General features: G+C 43.0%; 1 protein-coding gene across 5 annotated transcripts in view; it reads right to left on the bottom strand.

Moving 5' to 3' along the window:
- Nucleotides 1–1,559: 1,559 nt before the first annotated feature.
- The window catches only part of DCLK1 (doublecortin like kinase 1), a 350,076-nt gene continuing 327,559 nt past the window's right edge, over nt 1,560–24,076 (bottom strand). For 2 of the 5 annotated variants that reach the window (XM_012184574.4, XM_060394446.1), the window contains 2 exons: nt 20,288–20,361; nt 1,560–7,704 (listed from right to left, as the gene is read on the bottom strand). In XM_012184574.4, the coding sequence (XP_012039964.1) occupies nt 7,647–7,704; nt 20,288–20,361 (132 nt within the window). In that variant the 3' untranslated portion in view covers nt 1,560–7,646. Of the gene's footprint in view, nt 7,716–20,287; nt 20,362–24,076 lie in introns of all 5 variants that reach the window. The other 3 variants (XM_012184573.4, XM_012184575.5, XM_042255148.2) reach the window with 2 other exon arrangements.

Here is a 24,076-nt window from a genome sequence, read left to right as displayed (position 1 = left end):
ACAGCTGTAAATCGCGTGCTAATTATGAAGGGCGGAGAGGACTCTGGGAGGCCCTTCTACCTCAGAGGGCCAGGAGCAGAGCCAAGGGTATCACAGGGTGTGGGCACCACCAAACAGGCAGATGGCAAACACATCCTCAAGTGAGAGAACCCAAGTTGCCGTAACCACGGGGTCTGATGGGATGTGATGTCTGGGTTGTCTGAACCCCAGACCAGGAGTCTCAGAATAAATAGCAAAGCTTTCTTCTGGAGACCCCTGTCCTTGTCTTAAACATCTTCTGATCATAGTAAAAATGAAAACGGACAACAGAGTTTCCCTTTTCTTTTCTAAACCCCAGTGAAGTGCCCCAGTAAGTGTGGTGTTGGCACTTACTCAAGAAACATTTGAATAAACGATTTGGATGTGCAGGCAAGCTGGCAAGGACATCTGTCGCTGAGCTGGCGGCCAGCATGGGTTTGGCTGGTCCAGCTGGCTGGGCGGGGCTCCCTGTCTTCCCTCGGTGCCCCTTCTGGAGCTGGGGAAGCTGGCTACCTTCGAAGACAGAGCAGAGCCTCTCTTGTGTGTAAGGAATTCCCCGGGATGGCGCTTTCCCTGTTACCCGTTTACTTCCATGTGCAAAACTTCCTTAACTGAACGTTAGTCCCGTCCCGCTGGAACGCTCTTCTCCCAGTTTCCTGACATGACAGTGTTATCCTCCTCAGTCCCCAAAATGCCAGTAGCGTTTGATGTTTCTGTGTCAGGGCACTTTTTTTTTTTCTGATGGCAGGTTTTTGGGGAAACTGCCAGCCTCATAAAACAAGGTAATGGTCCTTAGGAAACAATCACTTTAGCTATTGTTTCACAGCAGGTGCCCCAAAAGCCTAGAAAGGACCCAGCAATTTCACTGCAGAGGAGCGAAAGGCGAAACAACAGCCGCATGTAGATGGCCGGGAAGGGGATCGCTAATTTTACAAGTGCTCCGAGATCCTCTGGCACCTTCATAGGACACCAGGGGACCTGCAGTCACGTTTGCTGGCCGACTTTTCAATCTCTTAGCTCTGAACAACTCACATAGGAAAGAACTTGATTCCGCTGTACATTTTTGCAATTTTCTCTCAGGTCAATATCACACGTGGGTTGCCTAATGGGACATCACTATAAAAAAAAAAGCAGCTAATTACAGGGTAGCGGATAAAACAACACTCTACTCTGGAGAGCTGGGGCAGATAGGTGGAAGGATAAAATCAGGCTGAATGGTATTTGATTTCTTTGTGTATATCCGAGTCACTGGCCCAGGCAGGAAGATAATATATGAAAAGGGACATTTTTGGAATAGTTGTTTTTGAATTATGCTCATGAAATAGACACTCTGCTACGAAGGACATGTGGGAAAGCTACACTCTGACCGCATGACTAATTTTTAAAGCCTTGCATAGAGAGAATTCCCCCCAAGAACACAGCTGGGTTATTCCTTTGTGGACTGAATGTGTCAATTATGAACTGAACTAAAATGAAATTTTACTCCATTATGGCAGAGTGAAGTGAGGAGTGGACATTGGAGCTCGGGTATTACGTAGTAGTTCATACACCAAGTACTATTCTTTTATTAACCTTTAAGAACATGTTTTACATAAAAACAGGCAACATCAAAAAAGCTCAGTTGATAAATGAACATAATATATCACAGATGATTTCATCCACATTAACCTACATTTATTAGCTTAAACTGAGAGATTAGGAAAAAAATCAGATCTCATTCCAGCTTTAATCATGGATACAAATCGTTTGATAGTTACTTCATTAAGATTCTGAAAATCAAAGATTAACCTGTGCCATCTGATCCATGCAGCAATTGATAAATTCAGTATTTTCAAAGGAAACATTGAATTTTTTTTCTTGCACCAAATTGAAACCTTTCAGAAACTTGTTTAAATGCATCAAGTTCCGAGCCCACCTTTTCAGTATGCATGAGCAAAATGCTATTTAATTTCACACTCAACTAATCTTTTAATAATTTTCTTTCACCCAGAATGAAAAAGACTATTATTAATTTCCTAATAAAATTAAAAAAAATAGTTATCGAGGATATGACTCTAACCTTGGACCAGTTTCAATTTTTTAAAATTTTTTTCTAAGAATACATCAAAGATTAATGTCAATGGCCAGTGAGAAATTGTCCCTAGAGAACTATTCAAGGTCTTTTTCTTACTGCATTCAATTGGACTGGAATGAATTGACATTATAGCATCTTTATCATCACTTTTAAAACCCTACTTTCTCTTAATACCAACAGTGAAGGCTTTTAGAACTATTATTTAAGTTAATAAAGTATATCACAGACAAAAATATACAATTTTACACTGAAGCAACATTAAGGGTCTCATGTCAGTGGACCAAAAGAGAATGTCAAGGAAATTTACAGGTAGGGTTTAATTACAGAGATTGCACTTCCTTTATGAAAAAGATGAAACTAGGGCCCTCACTTGTCTCCAAGGGCAAGAGATTGCAAACCCCATGATCAAAACACCTGCCAGTTAGAAGCTCACTCACTGAAAAATGATCGCATAGCTTCAGCATTGAAGCCCATGAACGACAACAACAGCAACACACACAAAAAAACCGAGGGGGAAATAAAGACCACCTCACCCAGAGGCATCCTAAGCTTCTACACTGAATTTCCTGTTTCCCACCGGTTTATGACCCTTAATGTTACTGGACGGATGGTTGCATATTTGAGATGATTAAAAAATGAAAGACTGCCTTAAAAGCACCTCCTCCTCAAGTATGTAATTACATACAAATGAAAGATTCCTTCTGACAGTCCTAGGGACCCCATTTGTTACTGTTTCATGTATAAGCACCATTGAGCCAATTTTTAAAGCACATTTGCAGTGATCAAATGTGTTCTCAAGTTTCGTTGATTTTGGTTTTTTTTTGTCTTAAAACCAAAAAATGTGTGAAGTGTGTCCATTGATGCACGCCTTATCATATCTGAATTGACAAAAATGTTAATTTTGGAAGTGCTTTTAATCACTATTTTCCCCAACAGACTAGAATGGCTTCATGAAACTTGATTAAAGAAATCCGTATCTCCCAAAGAAGCACATATCTGACCCTCTATCACTGCATGCAAAATAAGGGTCTGTCTGAGAGTATTTTTTCCCCAAACTCCTAATGGAAATGGCAGACAACACACAGGAAAGGCTAACCCTTGAACTGACCAACTTCAAGTTTTAAAAAAATCTTTGATTGGATTCCCACCCTCACCCCTCCCAAATCATGTAGCAGTTTAAAAAATTAATGATTTACAAATTATAGAAAAGATATGTTATCTACAATATATGCCAAGTGAATCATTAATTTTTCTTAACCCACACCCAAATGAATAATTATATTAAACTACCATCTTGGATCTTGGTGCTTTCCACAATTCTGAAATTACAAGGAAAGAGGGGAGACATACCAGATTTTCTTTTTTTATTTTTGGTTATTCTTTTCTCTGCAGAATTGGGCAGAGAAAAGAAGGCAGTGAACCTTCATTCTTTGGAACAGGCCCTCTATAGCAAACTTCAGCCTGGGGCACCTTTTTATGATCAAATTAAAAACCTCTGAAATCAGAAGTTTATCATGGAAATGCTGACAGACCCTGACCCAAAGAAGGGCTATCGGGCAACACAATAATATGAAGAAAGCTCTCCCTCAAGCGCAATTGCCCTTCAGCACGGGGACAGAGTTGTGTAATGGGCACCACTAGCCAGCAGACAACCATGATTTAATGTGCGTGAGCCTTGGCCACACGGTAGCTCCGTGACCCTCTCAGCTAAGCCAATTTTTCTTTTCTTTTCTTTTTTCCAACTGAAATATGCCTCAAAGGGTAAAGGATTGCAATTTTAGCTTTCATTTATGGATATATTGCTTTCTTTCAACAATCTCTGACGGGCCTGTTGAGCACCACCCATGGGAGTGCTGAGCAGGTTCTAGGAAGGTCTCACTGAATACAGAACACCAAGCATTTTCAGTAGTTTATTTGCATTTTTTTTCTCTGCTTATTTTAGTATGCACCACGTGTAAAATCAGATGAGGGCTACAGAAAAAACATTTTCAATGACCAAAATCTTACTTTTCCTCCTAACGATATGGAGCAAATCACATATGCATTGATTATGAGAATAAACGGTTTCTGCTACAGTGCTGAGAAAAAAAAATGTGTTCATCAATATGAACGGTTCTCATCTACAGAGATGGTTTACATGATGCAAGTAATGAAAGAGTTTTTCCTTAACTAGTCTACTACCAAAACTGAAACAAAATGAATCTTAAAATTCCCCTTGAAAATACCATATGGTTGGTCATGTATCAATAGAGGAAAGACAGTCCCCATCACCAGGCCACCACCATAAAAGCTATATTAAATACATAGAAAAGAAAAATATGGGGACACTTGTGGCAATGAGTAAATTGATAAGTACAGAGATACACTGCCATAATGGTATATATTTATTCTCTAATAAAGTGAAATAAAAAATAAGATCAATTTGGTTATAGAAATTCCTTAAAGAACACCACCACTTAATTATTTCAAACTTGAACTATCCCAAGAATGTCGTGAAAAAAATTAGCACTGGCTAAGAAGCAAAAGCAGTCTGGGTACACCCACGTAATCAGCATGCCTTGTGCTTGTCTGTTAACCCTCTGAGTACATCTCTGACATTCAGGATCTCGATAGCTTAGTGCTGAAAAGATTGCATTCCATCTGATTACTCAATATTTCTACTTGACAGGTCGCATTCCACTATTTATTCAGCATAGATCATTCAAATTCTGCAGCGATGCGCTGGGATCCCCATGCTGAATGGCCCTGCATTCTTCCGAGCGGCCCCTCTGCAGTGTCATGGGAAACACGCCACAGCTTTACACAGTCCACAGTCCTTCAAGACTTGGGTGGAAAAGGCCTGAGCCATGCACTGTAAGGTCTGTACGCTAGATGCTGGCATCATACACGCAATGCCCAGGGGAAAAGCAGTAATTCAGAGAAAGAAAGGGAAGTAAAGTGAAAGTTGCTCAGTCGTGTCCAGCTCTTTGTGACCCCATGGACTATACAGTCCATGGAATTCTCCAGGCCAGAATACTGGAGTGCGTAGCCTTTCCCTTCTCCGGGGGATCTTCCCAACCCAGGGATCAAGTCCAGGTCTCCCGCATTACAGGCGGATTTTTTTCCCAGCTGAGCCACAAGGGAAGCCCAAGAACACTGGAGTGGGTAGCCTATTCCTTCGCCAGGGGATCTTCCTGACCCAGGAATAGAACTGGGGTCTCCTGCACTGCAGGCAGATTCTTTACCAACTGAGCTACCAGGGAGGCCCAAGGAAAACCACAGTCTTACTGCAGGTAGGTCTCCGCACACAGGCTTTCTTCATATTCACACGTTTCTAACTGAGGCCAATCTAGGAAGCTGCTCCTTCGTCTTACTTTGAATAGTGCTTTGCTTTAGAGTTCTGGAGAAAGCAGTGATTTCTGACCAGTTCTGAGCACTTTTCTGTTTGGAATCTGCCTACACACCATACCTTCCTGGTGTCCTGCCCGCCCCCTCTTCGCCAGAAAAACCCAACTGATTCGTGCTGCTTTGTGATGTTGTGTGTGAGATTTCAGGACTCTCTTAAAAAACAGGTGCGGGTGCTCTCAGTAAATGACCTAATATTTACATGGCAAGACAACACAGAAGAGATAAGCCTAAACGCGAAAGCGTCAAAAGCTTGGGGGGTGGCGAGGGAGGGTGGGGACCATGGTGCAGAAGTCACGGCATGCTGTGATTTTTAAATCGATAGTAATAGAGACCATACATTTATCAGCTGAAGAGTAAAAGGCGGTCCCTGAAGACCGATCTGTGTCTGAACTGACTGTGGAAGTGCCGCACACACATTTCAAGACTTTCAGGTGTCAAAGTACACCTCAGAGCAGAGACAGTGAGTGCTATCCAGCCATCTAGATGCAAATTTCATGAGCCATCATGGTTGTCTTCCGGGCCAGGGAGCCAAGCAAACCTTAGGAGGACATTTGAGTTGGGACAAACCCTGCCTTGCCAAACACCCCGGCCAGCCTCTTCCCTAAGCACCCAAGCAGTGACCGCAGGCTGCTGCAGGCCCCCATTCCAAGCATAACACACTCCAGAGAAGACACAGGGCTAGGGAGAAAGATTTGGAAACAGGAGCGAAGTACAGCTGTTGGACAGGACTTGGACCAAAGAAAGAAAATAGCATCTCTCTCTGGACAGCTAAAGACAGTGCTATATAAAGGTCATCCTAGGGAGCGGAGGTTTTATCCTTAGGGATACCCTCTAGCTCTCCCATCCTGTTCTCCCTGAGACTATATGTAAGTAACCTAAAGGTGCATGTGGAATCATCTCACTGATGGTTTATTTCGTTAAAAAGCATTCTGAGACTATTCTAGACTGCTGGTCCACTCTGCTTTCTCCTTGGCCACCTTGCAAAGCACTTGCCTCTGGGCGCCTAGTCCCGGGCGCTCCTCCTGTGTATGGATTCATATTCTGTGTATAGACTTCATACTGTGTGTGGATCTCACAATGAAGACTGAACTGTGTGAAAAAAGCAGATAAGACAAAGAACAGGGTCTTGTTGCCTCTTCCTGTTTGACATTCCAGCCCTGTAGAGCACCTGGCAATTTATTGCTTTTCCACCAGTTTGTTTATTTTTTTCCTGTAGATGTTTCATACTGAGCAGGCAGACCCTGACTCACCATGTACAGGGCAAGCTATGGTGACTTCCTGAGGGTCTGCACTGGCAGTAGCAGCAGCTGAGATGGAAGCAGCATTTCCGGGGCGTCATCAGCACGTCTTCATATGGAGGTGATTTGGGGGAGGGGGTCCACCGTCTATATCCTGGGTCAGGCCGTTGGCCACAGACCCAGGTCCCTTCACTTGGGATGCAGGACTCAGGGCAGCTGGCAGTTAGACCTCTTTCTTTAAAAACGACCCTTTCTTAATAGGGTTGTGAAGAGGAAAGGGATGCTGATGCTTAAGTTATAAACCTGCCATGTTCTAAACCCACAAAAAAAGGACAAGCAAGACAGCATGCTAGACGCTCTTCCTGTCTGGACATCTCAGCATCTAATAACCCCTTAGTCTTTAGCAAAATCAAGAAACATGTGCATATAAATCCACAGGCCTGAAAGATTCCCTCAAGCATTCTCCATAAAATCCCATGCACTCAGAGGGTTAACACGTGCTATGTTACATACTGCAGAGCCTAGCTCCACTGATGAAAACATTCATTGCTTATACATTTTAAAAGTCGCAAAATAGCCTTAACCCTTTGAGGACCCAATTAGCAGCAAGTTGTCATCTTCACCAACAACATGTCACAGTCTCATTCAGCTAAAAGGAAATCGCTACAAGGATACCAGAAAAACACACTGTTCTGCTCGGCCATTCAAGCATTGAGTGCTAGGTAGATCAGATGAAACTGTTTGACATAAATTTGGGGGTCGGGGGAAACAAACCTCAGAGTCTCAAAGGGTTAAGCTAGGACTTCGAGTAAAAGGGTCTTATTAAAAGGGCGAGTTTGGGGAGCGAACAGTCTCGGAGGAGCTCGGCGAGTAGTCTTCCGACTCCGAGTTGAGTTCCGGCGGAGCTGGCTGGGCCTTGTACCGGCTCCTCACATCCGGGTTGCGTCTTCGTCGGAAAACCTGCCTCTCCTTATCAAGAGCGGTGGTCTAGCAGGGGCATAAAATGAGAAAGAGGACAATTAGGCCGAAGGAAATGGCAAACACACACACACACAGACACACACACACACACGATACTTGATGGAACTTTCTGAGGTCAGAAAAATATGCTGGCTAAAGTTAACCGTCCCCAATGGCTCACTTATGGTGCCCACAGTCACCACTGCTGGGGTGCCCTCTGCTCCCCAAGACGCAGCTCCTGCGAGCCCCTCGTGGTGACATCGCAGGCACAGGCAGGATGGATGATATGGGGGTTCAGCCTCTCGCCCACCCTCCCTAGACTTCCCTGAGCTCCACATCTGTGACCCTTGGTTGCTCTCAGCCTATCCAGAGACACACCCGCCCCCACCTTCCCCCAGCCCCGCCGGTAAACGGGAGCCCAGGGCTTGTGCGTCTGACATGCGAGGACACCGGGCAGTGCCTCGTTTATCAACATGCAGCTCCAGGCAGCTGTATAATAAAAGATGAGAGGTGATGAAGTTGTCAGACTCGGAAACAGAGCCACAAGCTCATCCCGTTATTTTAGCACCTCCTCATTCTAAATGATCTTATTATCTGTTGATGAGGGAGTGTGGGACGGGTGGGTTTAATTTGAATGAACCAGTGCCTGACGTTGAAAACTGCTCTGAATGCAATTAAACCTGATGGAAACCTTCCCATGGATTTCCCTCTACAAAGTTCATTTTCACTGTAGTACATGGGAATCTACGGAACTGAGGTTCAGCGTCAAGGATTCCAACTCCTGCCTCCTTTTCCAGAGGCAACCTCGGATCGTCTCCAGGATGTGCTCTGGAAGTTATTATGACATCAGGATTGGGAAGGGCATGGCTTCATTACAGATTTAATGGGTGTGAGCAGGATGGCTCATTACAGAGAGACCTTACAGAGAGAGCAGGTACAAAGCCTGAAGAAAAATCCAGAACACACATAAAAGTTTGAAGGCATCCTTGTTTGAAAGTCCCTCTTTAAAAGGATGTAGCCTGGAGGTTATTCTGCTTTTAAGAGATTACTTTTCCTCTACAGGGATATATACCACCATTTTTCCTCTTGGAAATTTACTGTTAACTTCTTCAAAGAACAGAGATAAATTTATAGCCAGCCGGGTTCTGAGAACAAAGTGAAAACTAAGCCCCTCATACAATTGCAGTGTAGCATTAGAGCAATCTTAGATCTAAAAGGGGGCAATCAAAGTTACAAAATGAAGTAATAAAGAGAGAAAGAGAGGCAGTGTGAAGAATCAGTACAGTAAATGGCTTTGTTAGGCTGAACGGCTCGGCTTTAAAAACTACCCACACGTTGAGTAACAGTGTTACAAATCAATAAGGAAGATAAACTTTAATAATTCACTTCTCATTTCACTGGCTTGTTAATACAATAATTCAATAACTGGTGTGTTGAAATGCCTACCTTTGATTCACTGACCTCTTGAACTTCTAAGGGCCCTCACGTACTTATACGTGAGGCCCTCTTGGTCTTATACCCGCCGATTTTGTGGTATTTTTCAGCATCATAAACCTAAATTCCTAACTTTATTTAAAACACTGTAAAGTTACAACACATGGTATTTTGCTTTCAAAGTAAACTGAAAATGTTGTGTTTGTGTAGAGCTGAACATAAAAAAGCAGGAGTCTATTTAGTCTGATGTACATAAACACCACCCTGTAGGTAATTCAAGAGTAATATAAATTCTTCTCTTGATAATAAAAAATATTTCTATTTCTACCTTCTTGAAAAGAAAAAATCACTTGGCATCAAACTGAATACTGACTAGCAGACTGAGGTTCCCTGGTGTTGCCGAGAAAATTGCATGTTGGGTTTTGTTAGAAATTTGGAGTCCTGCTCAGTCCACTGCGGGCTGTGGGAACCTTTTACTCAGTTCTCAGGTAAAGAAGGAGCAAGGATAACCCCGCGCCCCTGCCGCCCTCCTGAATTGTTAAAAGGTAAAAACAGAAATAGCAAACACTCCCAGGAAAATAAGGTGGTGGCTTGTTTGTTCTCTTTTCAATGTAAGAGGTTTTAAAATGAAGGCACTGCACAGGTCAGAGGAAAGCGGTGCAGAACCCAGCTCACATTAGAACCTAGAGTACGTTCTCTCTCTCACTAGCACCTTCTCCACGTCTACCTCATCTCCCCACAGGGACTCAACCCACTCCAAGTCGCTCTTGGCGGCAGCCACTGACAGGCGATTTCCCCGCCGACACCATAATGCCCCGTCTGTGCGCTCACAGCTCGGATGGCACCACTCCCTTACGTTCACTCCTCCAGATGCTCTCAGGGGCAAATCATATTCTCTCCCTTCCTTGTCCCTCTGCCTGGCCAGCCCTTTGCTTGTCCCTCTTAAGCGATCAGTTCTGGCCCCTCCTGCCACCTTCCCTAGTGAGCAGCTTTTAAACGCTGGCCTTTGTTGCTCGGCCCTGGCGCTCAGATGCTGCTGGGCTTTCAGTTGTGCTGAGTCTCCAAGATCTTGACGGCAGCTCCTGGGCTTCCCTGGTGGCTCAGAGGGTAAAGCGTCTGCCTACAATGTGCGAGACCCGGGTTCGATCCCTGGGTTGGGAAGATCCCCTGGAGAAGGCAATGGCAACCCACTCCAGTACTCGTGCCTGGAAAATCCCATGGACTGAGAAGCCTGGTAGGCTACAGCCCATGTGGTCGCAAAGAGTCGGAGATGAATGAGCGGAGCGACTTCACTTTCACTTTCTATTGTTGAAAACATAGCATGTCATGATCACAGGTCATGGAAAAGGGTGTGATGATTGTTTCTGCTGGATGTACAGACTCCACTTTGAGAAAGCATTTGTAAAGCATTCTTTGCCTGGGGCCTTGCCTGGGCCCAGACATGCGGAGAGACCCACCCTTGTCACCAAAGAGGGACAGAACTTGGTTCTCCTCCGGGCTCGGGCAGCTCCTTCCCGCTGACTCTAAAGCCTATTGAAACAGAACTCCAAGGAGCCGCTACACTCCAGTGGTTGCCTTCTCCAGTCCCCAGCCACAGTGAGCTGGGGCGGAGACACAGACCACAGGCAGCATCCAAGGCCAAAAGCCCAGGGCTTTCCCATGCCAGAGACCCGAGAACTCTCTCAGGGACAGCAGGCCAGGGTTCCCCGCATATGCAGTCCCATTCTGGGCCTGCGAACTTCGAGGGACACCTGGGCACGATGACAGGCGGGCAGTTTCCAGCCCACGCAGGTCTGCTCAGTATTCTCAAAGGCTCCACAAGCAAGGCTTAGGGCCCCCAACACACTTGCTCTCAGAGATGACCCAGAGGACGCCACTGCCCCCAGGCCTCTGCTCCCTGGGCCTCTGCTCACTCTGCTTCCACCTCGAGGGACCGAGCTTCACTTTAAGAACTTCTCCGCGTTCCCATGAAGCCCAGCACAGCTATTACCGCGCACCCTGCCCGCACCGTGACCGACTCTGAAGCACTGTCTTCCCTGCCACGCTGCGGACGCTAGGATCAGGTCTGGGCATCCTGTCTGTTGTGTCTCCACAGTTCACAGCACAAAGGAGATGCTCTCAGACGTGCAGCTTTTTAACTGGGGGGGAGTATAACAGAGGTCCTGGGACTCCCCTCCTCCTGCACACCCAACCCCCGGGCCGTCCCGCACCCAGCTGACAGGTCAGTCTGCCCAGGACTGATTTATTTACAGTTCCTCGTACAGTCAGACTCCTTGTCCTAGCAGTCACAATGTGCTTACAATAAATTTCCCAGCATCTAGTTCTCAATATTAGTCAGAATGATCCTGTGACAGGACACTCAGTGTCCCCATTGGCAGACGCAGCACCCGCTTGCTCTGCTTATAGTTAACCATATCTGTTTCCCTTCAGACACCCCCCGCTCCCGCAGTCTGTGGTTCCATCTCAGAGGGCGGGGCAGGGTTGCTTGTGACCCAGAAGCAAGCCTGTGCTGACTGCGTTCCCCAGGACCCATGGTTGGTTCAGGATGGGCACCCCACCCAGTTCCTAGGCCAGAGGAGACTACCCAATGATTTGGACTCACAGTGACTCCCAGCTGAGAGGGTGGCCAGGCTGGAGGTGGTACCGTGTGAAGCTCCAGACTGAAGCCATTACAGGGAGGCAAAGAGGAGAGGTGGAAAGAGCCAGCCTGCAGACAACTGAGTCCACCCATGACTGAAGCCACAGCCGCATCTGAACCTCTCAGATAACAACAAAACAGAACCCCAAGCAACTCTATAGTATAAAAGAGTAAGAAGTTAAAAATACTGTGAGTCTTACTATTTAAGAATGCAGTTTATGTTTTAGATATGATCAAATGCTTACATCAGATAAAGTTAATAATCTCTTATACTCCTATTTATCTACTAAATAACTTGGGTCGTGGTCAATTTCTTATCACAATAAGCTCTGTCATATATGATCTCTTTGGAATTTTAATTGTGGCTATAAAATTAACTTTCCTCTAAAAACTGTGTTGCTCAAGTTTTTCAGCTAAGTTCTGTAGCCCCTACAGGTAGTTAAGGACAGATGAATTCTGCAAAGAATAAGAATAGTATGCCAATACATAATTTTTAAGAATAATGCTACAAAAATATTTATTATCCAATTGGTAATTTTCTCCCCAGAAAACATTCATAATTTTCCCTTTGAAGTGCTGCCTCATAGATTTAAATTCCAGGCTCTTTCAACCATTTCTGAAAGCCTGCTTTCTTCTTTCTCAATCACAAAAATTTCCCAGATATCAAGCAAATAGGGTTTCTCTTCCCTAACACCTGTCTTTATAAGGTAAGGTTGTCCCCAGCCTTGATGTTCCTTTAAAACTTAAGACTTTCTAACGGATTTATTATTTCATGAGTTTATTTTGCTCACAGTTTGCAGCTCTGTGCAATAGACATGAATGGACTTGCTGTGGAATTCCCAAGTGTTTCTTCAGTAAGTTATCACTTCATTAAGCGCTCGTAAGAAAATCTGAAGCCTGCATTATCACATTTTGGTGCTAATTATTACAGGTTAGAGGTGAGCAAGCAATCTCTTGAGATGCTGGAGTTGACCAGTAGTAACCACATAGGAAGCTCTGATCTAGTTATTGTACACATGAACCCAACAATGACAGCTATAGTGCACGGGGCTACAGCCAGCTAACAGCGGACTGGGGGATCCTGATAAACAGAACCAACAATGGACCAAAGGAAGTGATATGGAGTAACAAATATACTCATGTTCTACACAGAAGAGACTCTACATGCTCCTACCTCAGACTGCAAGCCCCTGCTGATCAGGGTGTCCTGAGGAGCTGCTGGATGAAATGTGAAACCCGAGGAATGATAAAATCATGCCGGTTACCTCAGCAGCTCATGGGCAGACGCACATAGCAGTTGAAGCTCTTAAAGAAATTCAGACTGATCATGTTTTGGTGCCTGTAACACCAGGCATGCACAAATGAGAGACAGTGCTTGAATAAGACCAAGGAAATGTATTCTAACAACAGATTCACTGAATGAGTTTGGCCAGTGGCGGCTTCTATTACAGTAAAACTACTCTAGACAGTACTCAGATTTTTGAAATCCTTCTTTCTGACCTCGAATTTGGAAAGCAGCATGAACACCTAGGCTGTACCCACCTGGCCCATGTTATGGGAAAAATACAGCATGGGGGGCGGAAGGTCAGAAATGAAGTGAGAACAGGAGATGGGGTGTGACTTTGTTTTTGCCAGGCTGAGTCACCCACATCTGTGCAATGCCTGCCTTGCCTGGTAGCTGTAGCCTAAGCCCCTTGGTAGCAGCAGCAGGGGGAAGTGGGGAGAGCCGGCCTTCTGTCCTGCCTCAGCTGATTATGTGACCCTGGGCACATTTCCTAACCACCACGTCGGTTGAGCTATTTCGCAGTGCAGAGAATGATGGGAGGTGCTACAGTGCCTCACCCCCAGGGGAACTTCCACCTGTGAAATGCCATGAATATGCTTAATATCACCATCAATCTACTAGAACGGGTTCTGTTTTTCTCTCGGTAAACAACAGGCCTTCTGTCTGTGGATCAAAAATATTTGTCATGGCGGACCTGCAAGAGATACACCTCATTTAAGTCTGGAGGCGATGCTTTCTGATGTGGCAGTAATTATTGGATTGAAGTAACTGCATTTTTCAGAGGCAAGCAGTGACTGTTTTTCCTTTTTTACATTTCTAAATTTATTGCTAGCTATCACAAACAGTCTTCATTTCATTAATAAAAGAACATTACTGTGCATGTTGCCTTTGAGCCCATCCATTATTCATACCACCTAGGAGAGTGAGCCGGGGATGCAGCTGTTGGGGCATTAATCTCAGGAACCCTCTCCTTCGCTCGCCCTTACTCTGTGGGGACTGAGTTACGATTTGCTTGCCACTTTGGAAATGTTTTGCTTGCTAGTAAAATTAAGCTGACACCTCAATTGATGTATCACCCTACTCGTTTCTCTTTTTTTGGGTGCGGCCATACTTATTACGGTTTTATTTTGTTTTGCTTTAATATCCGTTGAGGGTCTTGCCAGGCGTTGTGCACTATCTGGACTGAGACATGGTATTTCCCTGAAGTGAGGGAGACAACAGGGGGCTTCATGGAAAGAAACTGTTGGCCTCTGAAGCTCTTTCCTAGGCACCAGCCTCTTAAATGGGGTTTCTCATGTCCTGGGGTAGGGGTGCTCCAGGTTTCTCTACCGCTTCATAAACGCAGGCTCCTCCCGCTGATCTGGTTCTTAACAGGATCTTGTCCAGCTCTGCAGAGGGTTTCTAGTAGCCTCCTATCAGAAGGTTAAAATGATAGCCCCTTGCTGAGCTCAGGCTTCTAGAGGGTGAATTCACATGCTTCCTCTGCTCTATGACTCCTGACTGTCTCACAGCAGAAGTTAAGCTGGGCTGCCATGTTGCTTTTCCTTCATCAGGCTAATAAACTAAAGGACAACTGCAGGCATAGTTTATCTTAAGAAAATCTATGGAAATTTAGAACTTACTAAGCAAGTGGGTTAAGGGGTGACTCCTTTTATTAGAATTTTTTGTTACTCCTGGGTTGATGTAATCGTGGAGCATTTCATATGTGATTTGATTGTTTAGGCTCTCAGATATCCCAAACTCTTAAAAAACACATTTATTCTCAAAAACTCAAGGTTTCTCTATTAATGGTCCCCTCCTTGCAAAATTCAATCATTTATTTATTAGCAAATGTTTATTGAGGCACCTACTCTGTGCCAGGCATTCTATTCCACTAGGTGGTGGTTATACAGTTTTTAACAAGCCCACCAGGTGGTATCTTTTCCTACTAGAATAGGAGAAGAAAATTTCTTTCTGGAAAGGGTGAATAATTAATACTTCAGGTTTTGCAGGCTATAGTTCTCTGACACAACTACTCTATTCTGCCCTTGTAGAGTGGAAGTCGCCATAGGTTGGTTATAAGTGAATGGATGTGTTCCAATCCATTCCAATGTGTTCCAATCTGTGTTCCAATAAACTTTTATTTACAAAAACAGGCAGTGCACTAGATTCAGGCCATTGGCTATAACATGGCAATCTCTGCCCTAGAGGATAACTTTTTAATTAAACATATACTTAAAAAAAAAAAACATATACTTCATCAGGATTTGGGGCCATAGACTACTTTAAGTGAAATTTAATGCCCCTCAATTCATGAATAATCTAACATATAGCTTATTCAAGTTTGTTCTAATCACAGCATCAAAAAAGGTCATGGTTCTACTTTAATGATAAATGCTTTGCTCTGGAGAGAGATGAGTTTTCTCAGGAAAATCTCTCTCTTGTGTGGAATGGATGGTTTTCTCTTGGAGCAGTCTTTTCTGGACTCTTCTTTTGGGCTGAGTCTGTGAAGGCACTTTTGTTCAGGCAGCTCATTTAATTCTTGCCACAGATTTGGAAGGTTGATAATACCCATCTCATTTTTACAGGTGGGGAAACTGAAGATCAGGGAAGGAATGCATGCCTTGCCTGAGATCACAACACAAGGAAGCAGCACAAGTGAAGTCGCTCAGTCGTGTCCGACTCTTTGCAACCCCATGGACTGTACCCTACCAGGCTCCTCTGTCCATGGGACTTTCCAGACAATAGTACTGGACTGGGTTGCCAGCTGGATCCAAAACAGGGCTTCTCAACACAAAGGCCACAGGCTCTCCATGCACAGAGCTGCCCATCTTTAATCGAGCTGCGATCATCTCGATTTTCAAGGCTCCTTAGTTTCTAGGAGTGTCGCGTGTCTGACATGTATTTGAGAATTGTCTGACTTCAGCATATGGATATTTTGCACTCTTTCTTAACAAAATGACAGTGTGTCAATACTTTCAATTAAGTTCTTTATGATCATTCTTTCCTACATGTTTATACCCCATAAAACCTACATTCTATCAGTGAAATCACTGGCGAGCATGTGGAATCAAAATATTCAGGAACAACTACATATAAAAGAATGTCTGTGGCTTTTTAAATCATAAAGAGGGAAGGAGGTGCTGAGGCAAGGTTAAAATAAGTACAATACCACAAAATTTCCCATTAATACCAAATTACCAAGACTTTCAGGAAAACATATAAAATTTCACTTCAGTTTATACACAATCAGTAAGTCTTGGAATGCCATGCAAATTTCTCTTTTCTAATATAAAATATATTAAGCTTTAAAAAGATTATATGTATATATATATGTGTATATATATATATATATATATATATATATATACACGCACATATATAGGGATCCTCTCTCAAAGGGGCTCTGAAAATAAAATGAAACAAAATAAAATCTCAGATAGTGAGCAACGTGTTTGACTTGGTAAAATGATACAGATGTCTCACTAGTTCTGTGTTTCTCTTCATGACCATTTGTGGAACTATCAATAGAAGACAAAGTACTGTTGCTCTGCTTTTGAACCTAATAACTCACTTTTCAGTATCATGGGACAGGTGTAAAACCAGACCTCATACTTTCTCTATACTTTTCTCTGTAATCACAGTCTGGGTGGTTTCGAAGTTTAAGTCTGTGCCTTTTCTGTGTGTTAAACTTTCTGTTGCTGAGGGAGGCCCGGGCCAGGGTCGGGGAGAGTGGTTAATCCTTTGCTAGAACTAAGACCCCTGCCCTTCCTTCCTACCGCACTTCTGACACTCTTTGGGGGCTGTGGTACTTTTCTCAAGGGCAGAGCAAGGCCAAGCCAACTTTCGCAACCTATTGCAACCTCCCATGTGTCTTTGGAGGGGTCTGCCTCCAATGCGGGAGACCCGGGTTCGATCCCTGGGTTGGGAAGATCCCCTGAAGAAGGAAATGGTAACCCACTCCAGTATTCTTGCCTGGAGAATCCCATGGACGGAGAAGCCTGGTGGGCTACAGTCCACGGGGTCGCAAAGAGTTGGACACGACTGAGCAACTTCACTCACTGACTTACTTCACCCTGTGAGGAGTTCTCTCTGGCTTTCGTGGGAACTGATCTTTCAAACCTACACCGAGCAAAATGCCTTTAACTGACCCATTCCTTTTAGCAGCAGAGCACGGCAGCATTGAATAGGCTACAAGGGCTGCGTGGCTGCCGCAGCTCTGCCTCATTACTCACTGTTGTAGGACGGTGCTCGAATCCAGGGTGCACATGAGTCAGCTCAGGGCTGGAACTCCAGCCCCCTATCGTCCTAGCTCTACTCCGCGTTTTATCTTATGTGGCATTCTTGGCGTGTGTCTTGCTTTGCTACTTGTTTCATTCAGTTGGTTTCTGGCTCTTGCCCCGTTCTGTGTGCAGAAGACACAGGAATTCTTCTTCATGTGCTGCTGGGCACAGCACCTGCCAGGGGACAGCTTCCCTTGAAAAGCAGGGATGGGGATGACTGCTTCCCCTTTGGATAAGGTTGCATTTTCAGGCAGGAAAAAATGGAACAGAATGTCAGTGTTTTCCAGGGCCTTTGGAGTCCCCTCCATGAGAAGGTGGAATGGCCCAGGCAGCCCATTCCTGGGAGAGGGTCACCCAAGGCTCTGGAGGACAGGAGTAAGGTCTCCTGGAGAAAGAAGCCTTGTAGGATGCGGCTCCCTTGGCCACAGCCTGGAAGCATCTCTGTGTTCAAGGCAGGCGACCGAATGAGAGGAGGAGGAACAAGCCCCCCTCCCCCATTTCTCCACCATCAGCAATAAGCCTCCTAAGAGGGACACTGCCAATGCTGGGCACCTTGAAGAGATGCTTGCTCAGCCTCTGCCCTGATGTGAGCTGCTTTACCAAATGCAAGCCCATCTCTGAGTGTTCTGCTCAGAGCAGTGAAAACAGCCAGGAGCACTTGTAAACACAACAATTGGGAGCAGGGACATTCCGCCCGAAATGATTGTTTATGTTGCGAGTTGGCTGCCACCGTGGTTAGACAAATGCTCCCACTTCCGTGGAGATAAAAGGCAAGCATTTGCAATCAGTGAGGGGAGTGTGTTCGTTCTGGAGCTAAATGGCATTATAAAACTTCCTAATTAAGCATATACGCAGATGAGTTTTTAGCATCATTTCTCCAATTTAGCTTTACATACTGGGTGTGCTGTTTAGTACAGCATTAACTATAAACATTGTTGTTACTGCCCCCAGCTGGAAAACAGAGCAGTTTATGTGTGGAAGGAAAAAGAGATTATCTCCCATCTGCTCCTGCCCATTATTCAGGGATGTGTCATTTTGTCTGCTGATGGGAACCACTGCTAGGATTTCAGTTAAATGGCCTTTTCTAGCCTTGGCTACATCTATTAATTATTGTGTTTATTTGGGGTTTTGCACCCACCCTCAAGCCCACAAATTTAGTAATTATCTGGAGATTTTTAAAAAAATTAATGTACATATATTGTCATTTGTGTTATATAAATAGGCACAACTGTAATTAGACACATTTGATACCTATCTTTAACTGTATATCTTTATACTCATATATGTTTGGTTAATATCCCTGAGGTTGGGAGACACACAATTAAAAAAAGGGTGTCGCATGATTCGATTTATATAAAGAACAAAACCAGGCAAGACTAATTAATGCGGACAGACTCCAGGTCAGAGCTTGCCCTCGGGGCTGCGTGGCCCTCCTGGAAGAGCCCTGGGGGCAGGGGTCCTCTGGGGGCGCTAGAGATGCTCTGTGCCTCATCTCGGGGCTGCTGTTTGTGAAAATGCACTGAGATATGCACTCGAGTGCACTTTTCAGAATGTATATTACATTTCAGGAAAAAGTAAAAAACTGGATGCATCATCTTCCATGTAAAAAGAGTCTGCACAAATCATGACTGAGTCATCCGCCCATCAAAAAAAAAAGGTTAAACATAAAACAAAGTTCTTTCTGTATCTATAAAGCTATTTACTTAGGTAAATAAAAAGGAGTGCAACTCCTGCATGTACATCCGTCCAGAAGATACAAATGCCTGCTGTGTAAAACTGACTTTAAGACACGTCTTGAAATTTGAGTATTTTCTTGTTTTTAGCAGGCTTAGAAATGGCCACAATCTTAGATAGTTGGATAGTTTGTCAAAGATTAGCTTTGTCTGCTTCTCTAAGGGCTTTGATCCTATTGTCTAATTGTAGAGAAAAAAGTAATAACTGGGGGTTAAAATTATATATTATTATACATATTATTCTTATTTTTTTAATGAGTTAGTCTATTTCTGGAAACAGTATAAGGCACCATCATTTGAGGGGAAATGCCAAACCCAGTAGAATTTTTCTTAGCAAATGCTAAAATGTGGAGCTTTACCTGGAGATCATTTCAGAAACATTAAGATGGAGGAGAAAAGTTGCCTAGGACTTCTCAGAGTTCATTTCTCAAATCATCAAAACTCATCCTGCCTGTGGATAACTTAAAGAGACACAAACAATGCCCTCTGAAGGAAATGCCGCGGCAGTTGACCAGAATAGAAAACGACTGGATAGAATTCTTAACCCAGTTAAAAAAAAATCAATACCTCCCATAGTCCCTTTTGCTTGAGCAGATAAGCCAGCTAAGTAATCTGACAGTTACAAAATATCGAAAAATAACTTCATGCAATAGCTAGGACATAGAGGGATTTCCAAGGGGAGAGAGGTAACAATAAAACAGAAACAAAATGAAACAAAAAGGTGGAGAATCTGGAAACACAAGCTTACCAACACACACAATGCATTCTATAGCTCACTGTGTTTAGAGGAGCTTCTATGACTAAGGTGTAAATGCATTGTTTCATCCATCTACTAAGGTCAAGGTCGGGCTTGATGATTTTAAAATGACAGTATATACTTCTATAGAATATACACTAAGGTACTATTTTTCTTTCATTTGTTAAGGGACAGAAGAACACTAGAAATCATCGATTTAATTAGCAACATCAGGAAAATGCTTTGACATTAACACTAAATATACTGTCCTTTTAACTGTAAGGAGAACTGATACTGAGCATGTGCAATGGAAAGAAAGCTGGCAAATGTCAGTGTGAATAATGGGTGAAAAAAAGGAATGAGGGGGTGTGGCATCTCAATCAAGATTAAAATGAAACTGATAAAGCAGCATATGGACTGGATAACAAATCAAAAGCATGTTTATCCACTGAAGGAACTGGTTAATGGAGACTGCCAGCACGTTGCCATGGAAACACTGACTTGAGCTGCACCATCTCATACCTTATCCAATACATTCCTGGTTGTTGGTAGTAGTCCAAAGACCCTGATCTCTTGATGGTAAACCCGTGGTCCAGCTGAGCAGAGAGAAATGGGGGCAACTCAGTGGATCGACATTGTGCTAAAGGATTAAGACTCCAGACCAAGCTGTTCTTCACTGACTATATATGTATATAGAAATAACGACACTTCTTGTGCAGGGCGACTAGCTAATACCCTAAATCTATACATTGAAAATAAAAAGGCAAGAAAAGACACTAATCCCTCGTGAGTATCTCGGAGGCCAATTTGTTAGAAAAGATCTAATTTGTCAAACAAGTTTTTGAATGCACATTTAATAATATCCTCTCAATTTCAAAAGATATAAACACCTCTTCATATTCTAGAGCAGTGTTAAATGCCTTACCATAAAGTGTTGCAATCAGCTTTAGCCACCTAAGAGAAAGCAGATTGGTACCCCCACCCCCCGCCCACCAAAAAATCTTACCCCATCAAGCTTAAATTTGAGGCCTTCATAAAAAAAATAAAAGATGAAAGGTTTTGAATCACAGCACTTTGGATTTCTCTCAGAGTTAATCTTCAAAAGCAAAGCTACTCTTAAATTACATTTCTAAACTAGATACAGTATAAAACAGTAAATTTTCTCTAAGAAACTATAGAAAATAAAATGAAAGTTTTCACTGTATATTAAAAATGCACATGTACAGGTAAGTGCTTATGACAAAAGGTACAATAAATAGAAGACAGGGTAAGATCTCAAGGTTGTCCCTCCTGGAATAAGATGTTAGCTTTTGGCTTCCTAGGAAGAAAAGATTCAATCCCCCAAATTTGAGAAACAGTAATCACGCCTTATGTCCGACTCCCCGTTCCGCCCATGAGAAGAAGCACACTGACCACTTTTCTTTCTGGAGAGTCTCATGAGTGCTTTAAAGTGTGGTACTGCCATGATGCTGAGGACAGTTTCTACTACAAAATTCACAAAGGCATTTCAGAAACATGCCAGGGCACCCGTCATTTAAACTAGAAACTGCTCAGAAGATTTGGTATTCTGATGACGAACTAGGCTATTCCAGTATTCACAGAACAGCACTGTGAGATTTTAATCTTTTAAAAAAAAATGTACAGTTCGTTTTATTTAGGGGAAAAAAAAATCGAAGTACACTTGCTGTGTACTGGAAGGAAGATGAAGGCCTGCATTTCTGTTTCAGCTCAGGGATAGCTACTCAGTAACTGGCTCTCTATTGCCACCTACAGGCAAGGCGGCCCATGACACCGCATTCGGAAATGGCTCTAGAGCAGGGGTCCCCGCCTTCAGAAGGAAGCTGCCCACTATCACAATTATTAGTACACTGATTAGTATGGATTTGTTCAATTAGACTGAAATTCTCTATTTGCATGAGCAAAATGCAAAATAAGAACTTGAAAGCATTAGGAAAATTACCGGTTAAAATAATAAACAGCATTAAATGAGGAAAAATAAATTGGAACTGACATCTGAGTCATCGGTTCTTCATCAAGCTGAGCAAATCTAATAACGCCTCCCTCCCCTCCCTCAGCTCTCAAGAAGTCCACCGTTAAAATGTCATCTCTAATTCCATTTTACGTCTATAAATTGCATTTTAATAACCTTTTGTTTCCCTTTCTCTGGTCTGTTCTGGGTTTCTTTGGTTTGATTTTGTTTCAATCCCCCAACTACTGGGAAAGGTAGTGAGGCAGCAGGGAACAATGGAGACGGGGTGTCCCAGTTATAAGGACAGCAGTGGGCTCCACCCAGTCACGCCATCTGACCTAAATGCCAGACACCTCTCCTCCTCTGCAAAGGGCCCTGTGATCCCCGGGAGCCTCCAGTGGGTAATTACTCTCCCAGCTAACTCGAGGACCTTAATATAAAGTTATCATTTGTCCTCTCTTTGGTCTTAATCATGTAGGGGGTGGGAGGCAGAGAAGAAGAAAATGACAACACGAACAGGAAACATTAAGGTTTAGAACCATGAATGCGTGTTAAACTACCCTCATGTCATAAACGATACCTGTGACTAGAGTCTGTTTGTTATGACAATATGTTCTTTTTTCCTTTGTCACTCTGAGAAAGAAAAAGTGTCATGAATCCCTGTATGAGCAGATAGTGAGGTTTCTAACACTGAGGTTTTTAACTAAGGGAAGAGAATTACCAGTTAAAGACCAATAATTTAATTGCTGATTTTCTGAAGAAAAAAAACAATAAGCCAATTGATACACCATTCTAGACAGTATATATATTTTTGAATTTTAAAGGGTGCATATAATTTCTAAAAAAATAGTCTTATAATCATGGCAGTTTAAAAGAAAATACATCATTTGATAGCCTCTAGGAAAAGCATACAAGCCCATGAGAAAAAAATTCCGTCTGAATGAAATCTATGCTGAAATCAGTTTCTTTTTCCCCTATACCTATCAAATAGAAGTCATTACAGTGTAATTATTATAGAAATTTCTATCATGTGGATGAATCAATAATTATGTTCATTATTAAATTGTCAAATGATCTTTACAGAACACATCATTTATGAAAGCTATTCCTTCTATCTCTCACTTATATTCTGCCTCACCGCAGAATGTCATTCCTTTGCAATTAAACTTTAGTTTGAGTTGGGATATTTTTAATGCCAGGGCTCCTTCACCGGGCGATGGTCCCGACTCTAATTTTTTGCACTGTAAGAATGGGAACATGGATATGGAGTATACATTAACTTATCCAGTGCCATTTTGAAAGCTAAGCACAAAGGCAGTCAAACTGGCTGGTTTCTAACTCCCATCCTGTACCTGGGGACCTACCTCAGGTTTCTATGGAGGGTGTGGACATTTATATGAGGGACAAGCATTCTGGAGAAGATGCATACATGCATCTATTATGGCCCGTGAGCGCCTCCTGAAATACTCTCTGAAATTTACAGCCATATTCTCTTTCATTTGAAATATTAATCATAGTGGTCAACATATGAATTGTGCTTTAGAATTTGACAAGGCACTTTTTCAGTTATTTCTCTAAAAAGTGAATTATTTTGAACTGAGTTATGTGGATAATTTTTTGCACAACTTTGTAGGATAAAGAGATTAAATCAGCTTGCAACTAATGCACAACTCAGCATCACACAGCCCATTCTACAGTTTATAAGTTTATTACCAGCTGGTACAATCTCCATGGAAACATATTAGTGATGAACTGAGAAACTGATACTAAATTGCATTCAAAATGGTCCCGTCATGATATTTAGAAAGGTATCAGTGGACTTTTAATCTTCAAATACTAACTGAAGGTTTTGGGGGAGATCTACTTAGATGAAGTTTTAATAAACTCATATGGAATAGGTTTCAAAATTTATCCATATTTGATGAAAGTAGGATTTCCCCTCCTATCTGTGTTGTCTGTCCACTGGAGAATTTCCCTGAAGTTCCTGCTCTCAGTCATTATAAGATTTCCGTAAGATTCCCAGAATACTGTGAACAAAGCATTCTTGAGCAACCAAGGCAAACTTAACCAAAGACTAATTAAAATAAAAGGCCAGGAAAAACAAAAACAAACCCCAGAATGACAGGTGGGAAAAGCACCCTCTCTAGCAATTGTAAGCCCTCAGCAGGAGCAGAAAAGCAGTTCTTTTCATGGACAAGCGTGCTGGCAGTCCATTCCAAAAGGAAACTGTGGAAGCAAACATTTTGGAATAGACTTATGTCTTGAATGAATGATGAAAGCAGAGGATAGAACGTCTGGTTTCCCTGAGAAGCACCATGAGATTGTTACTTTCAAAAATTACT

Source organism: Ovis aries, chromosome 10 (assembly GCF_016772045.2).
Source record: "Ovis aries strain OAR_USU_Benz2616 breed Rambouillet chromosome 10, ARS-UI_Ramb_v3.0, whole genome shotgun sequence".
Lineage (NCBI taxonomy): Eukaryota > Metazoa > Chordata > Mammalia > Artiodactyla > Bovidae > Ovis > Ovis aries.
This window is presented reverse-complemented; position numbering and strand designations above follow the sequence as displayed.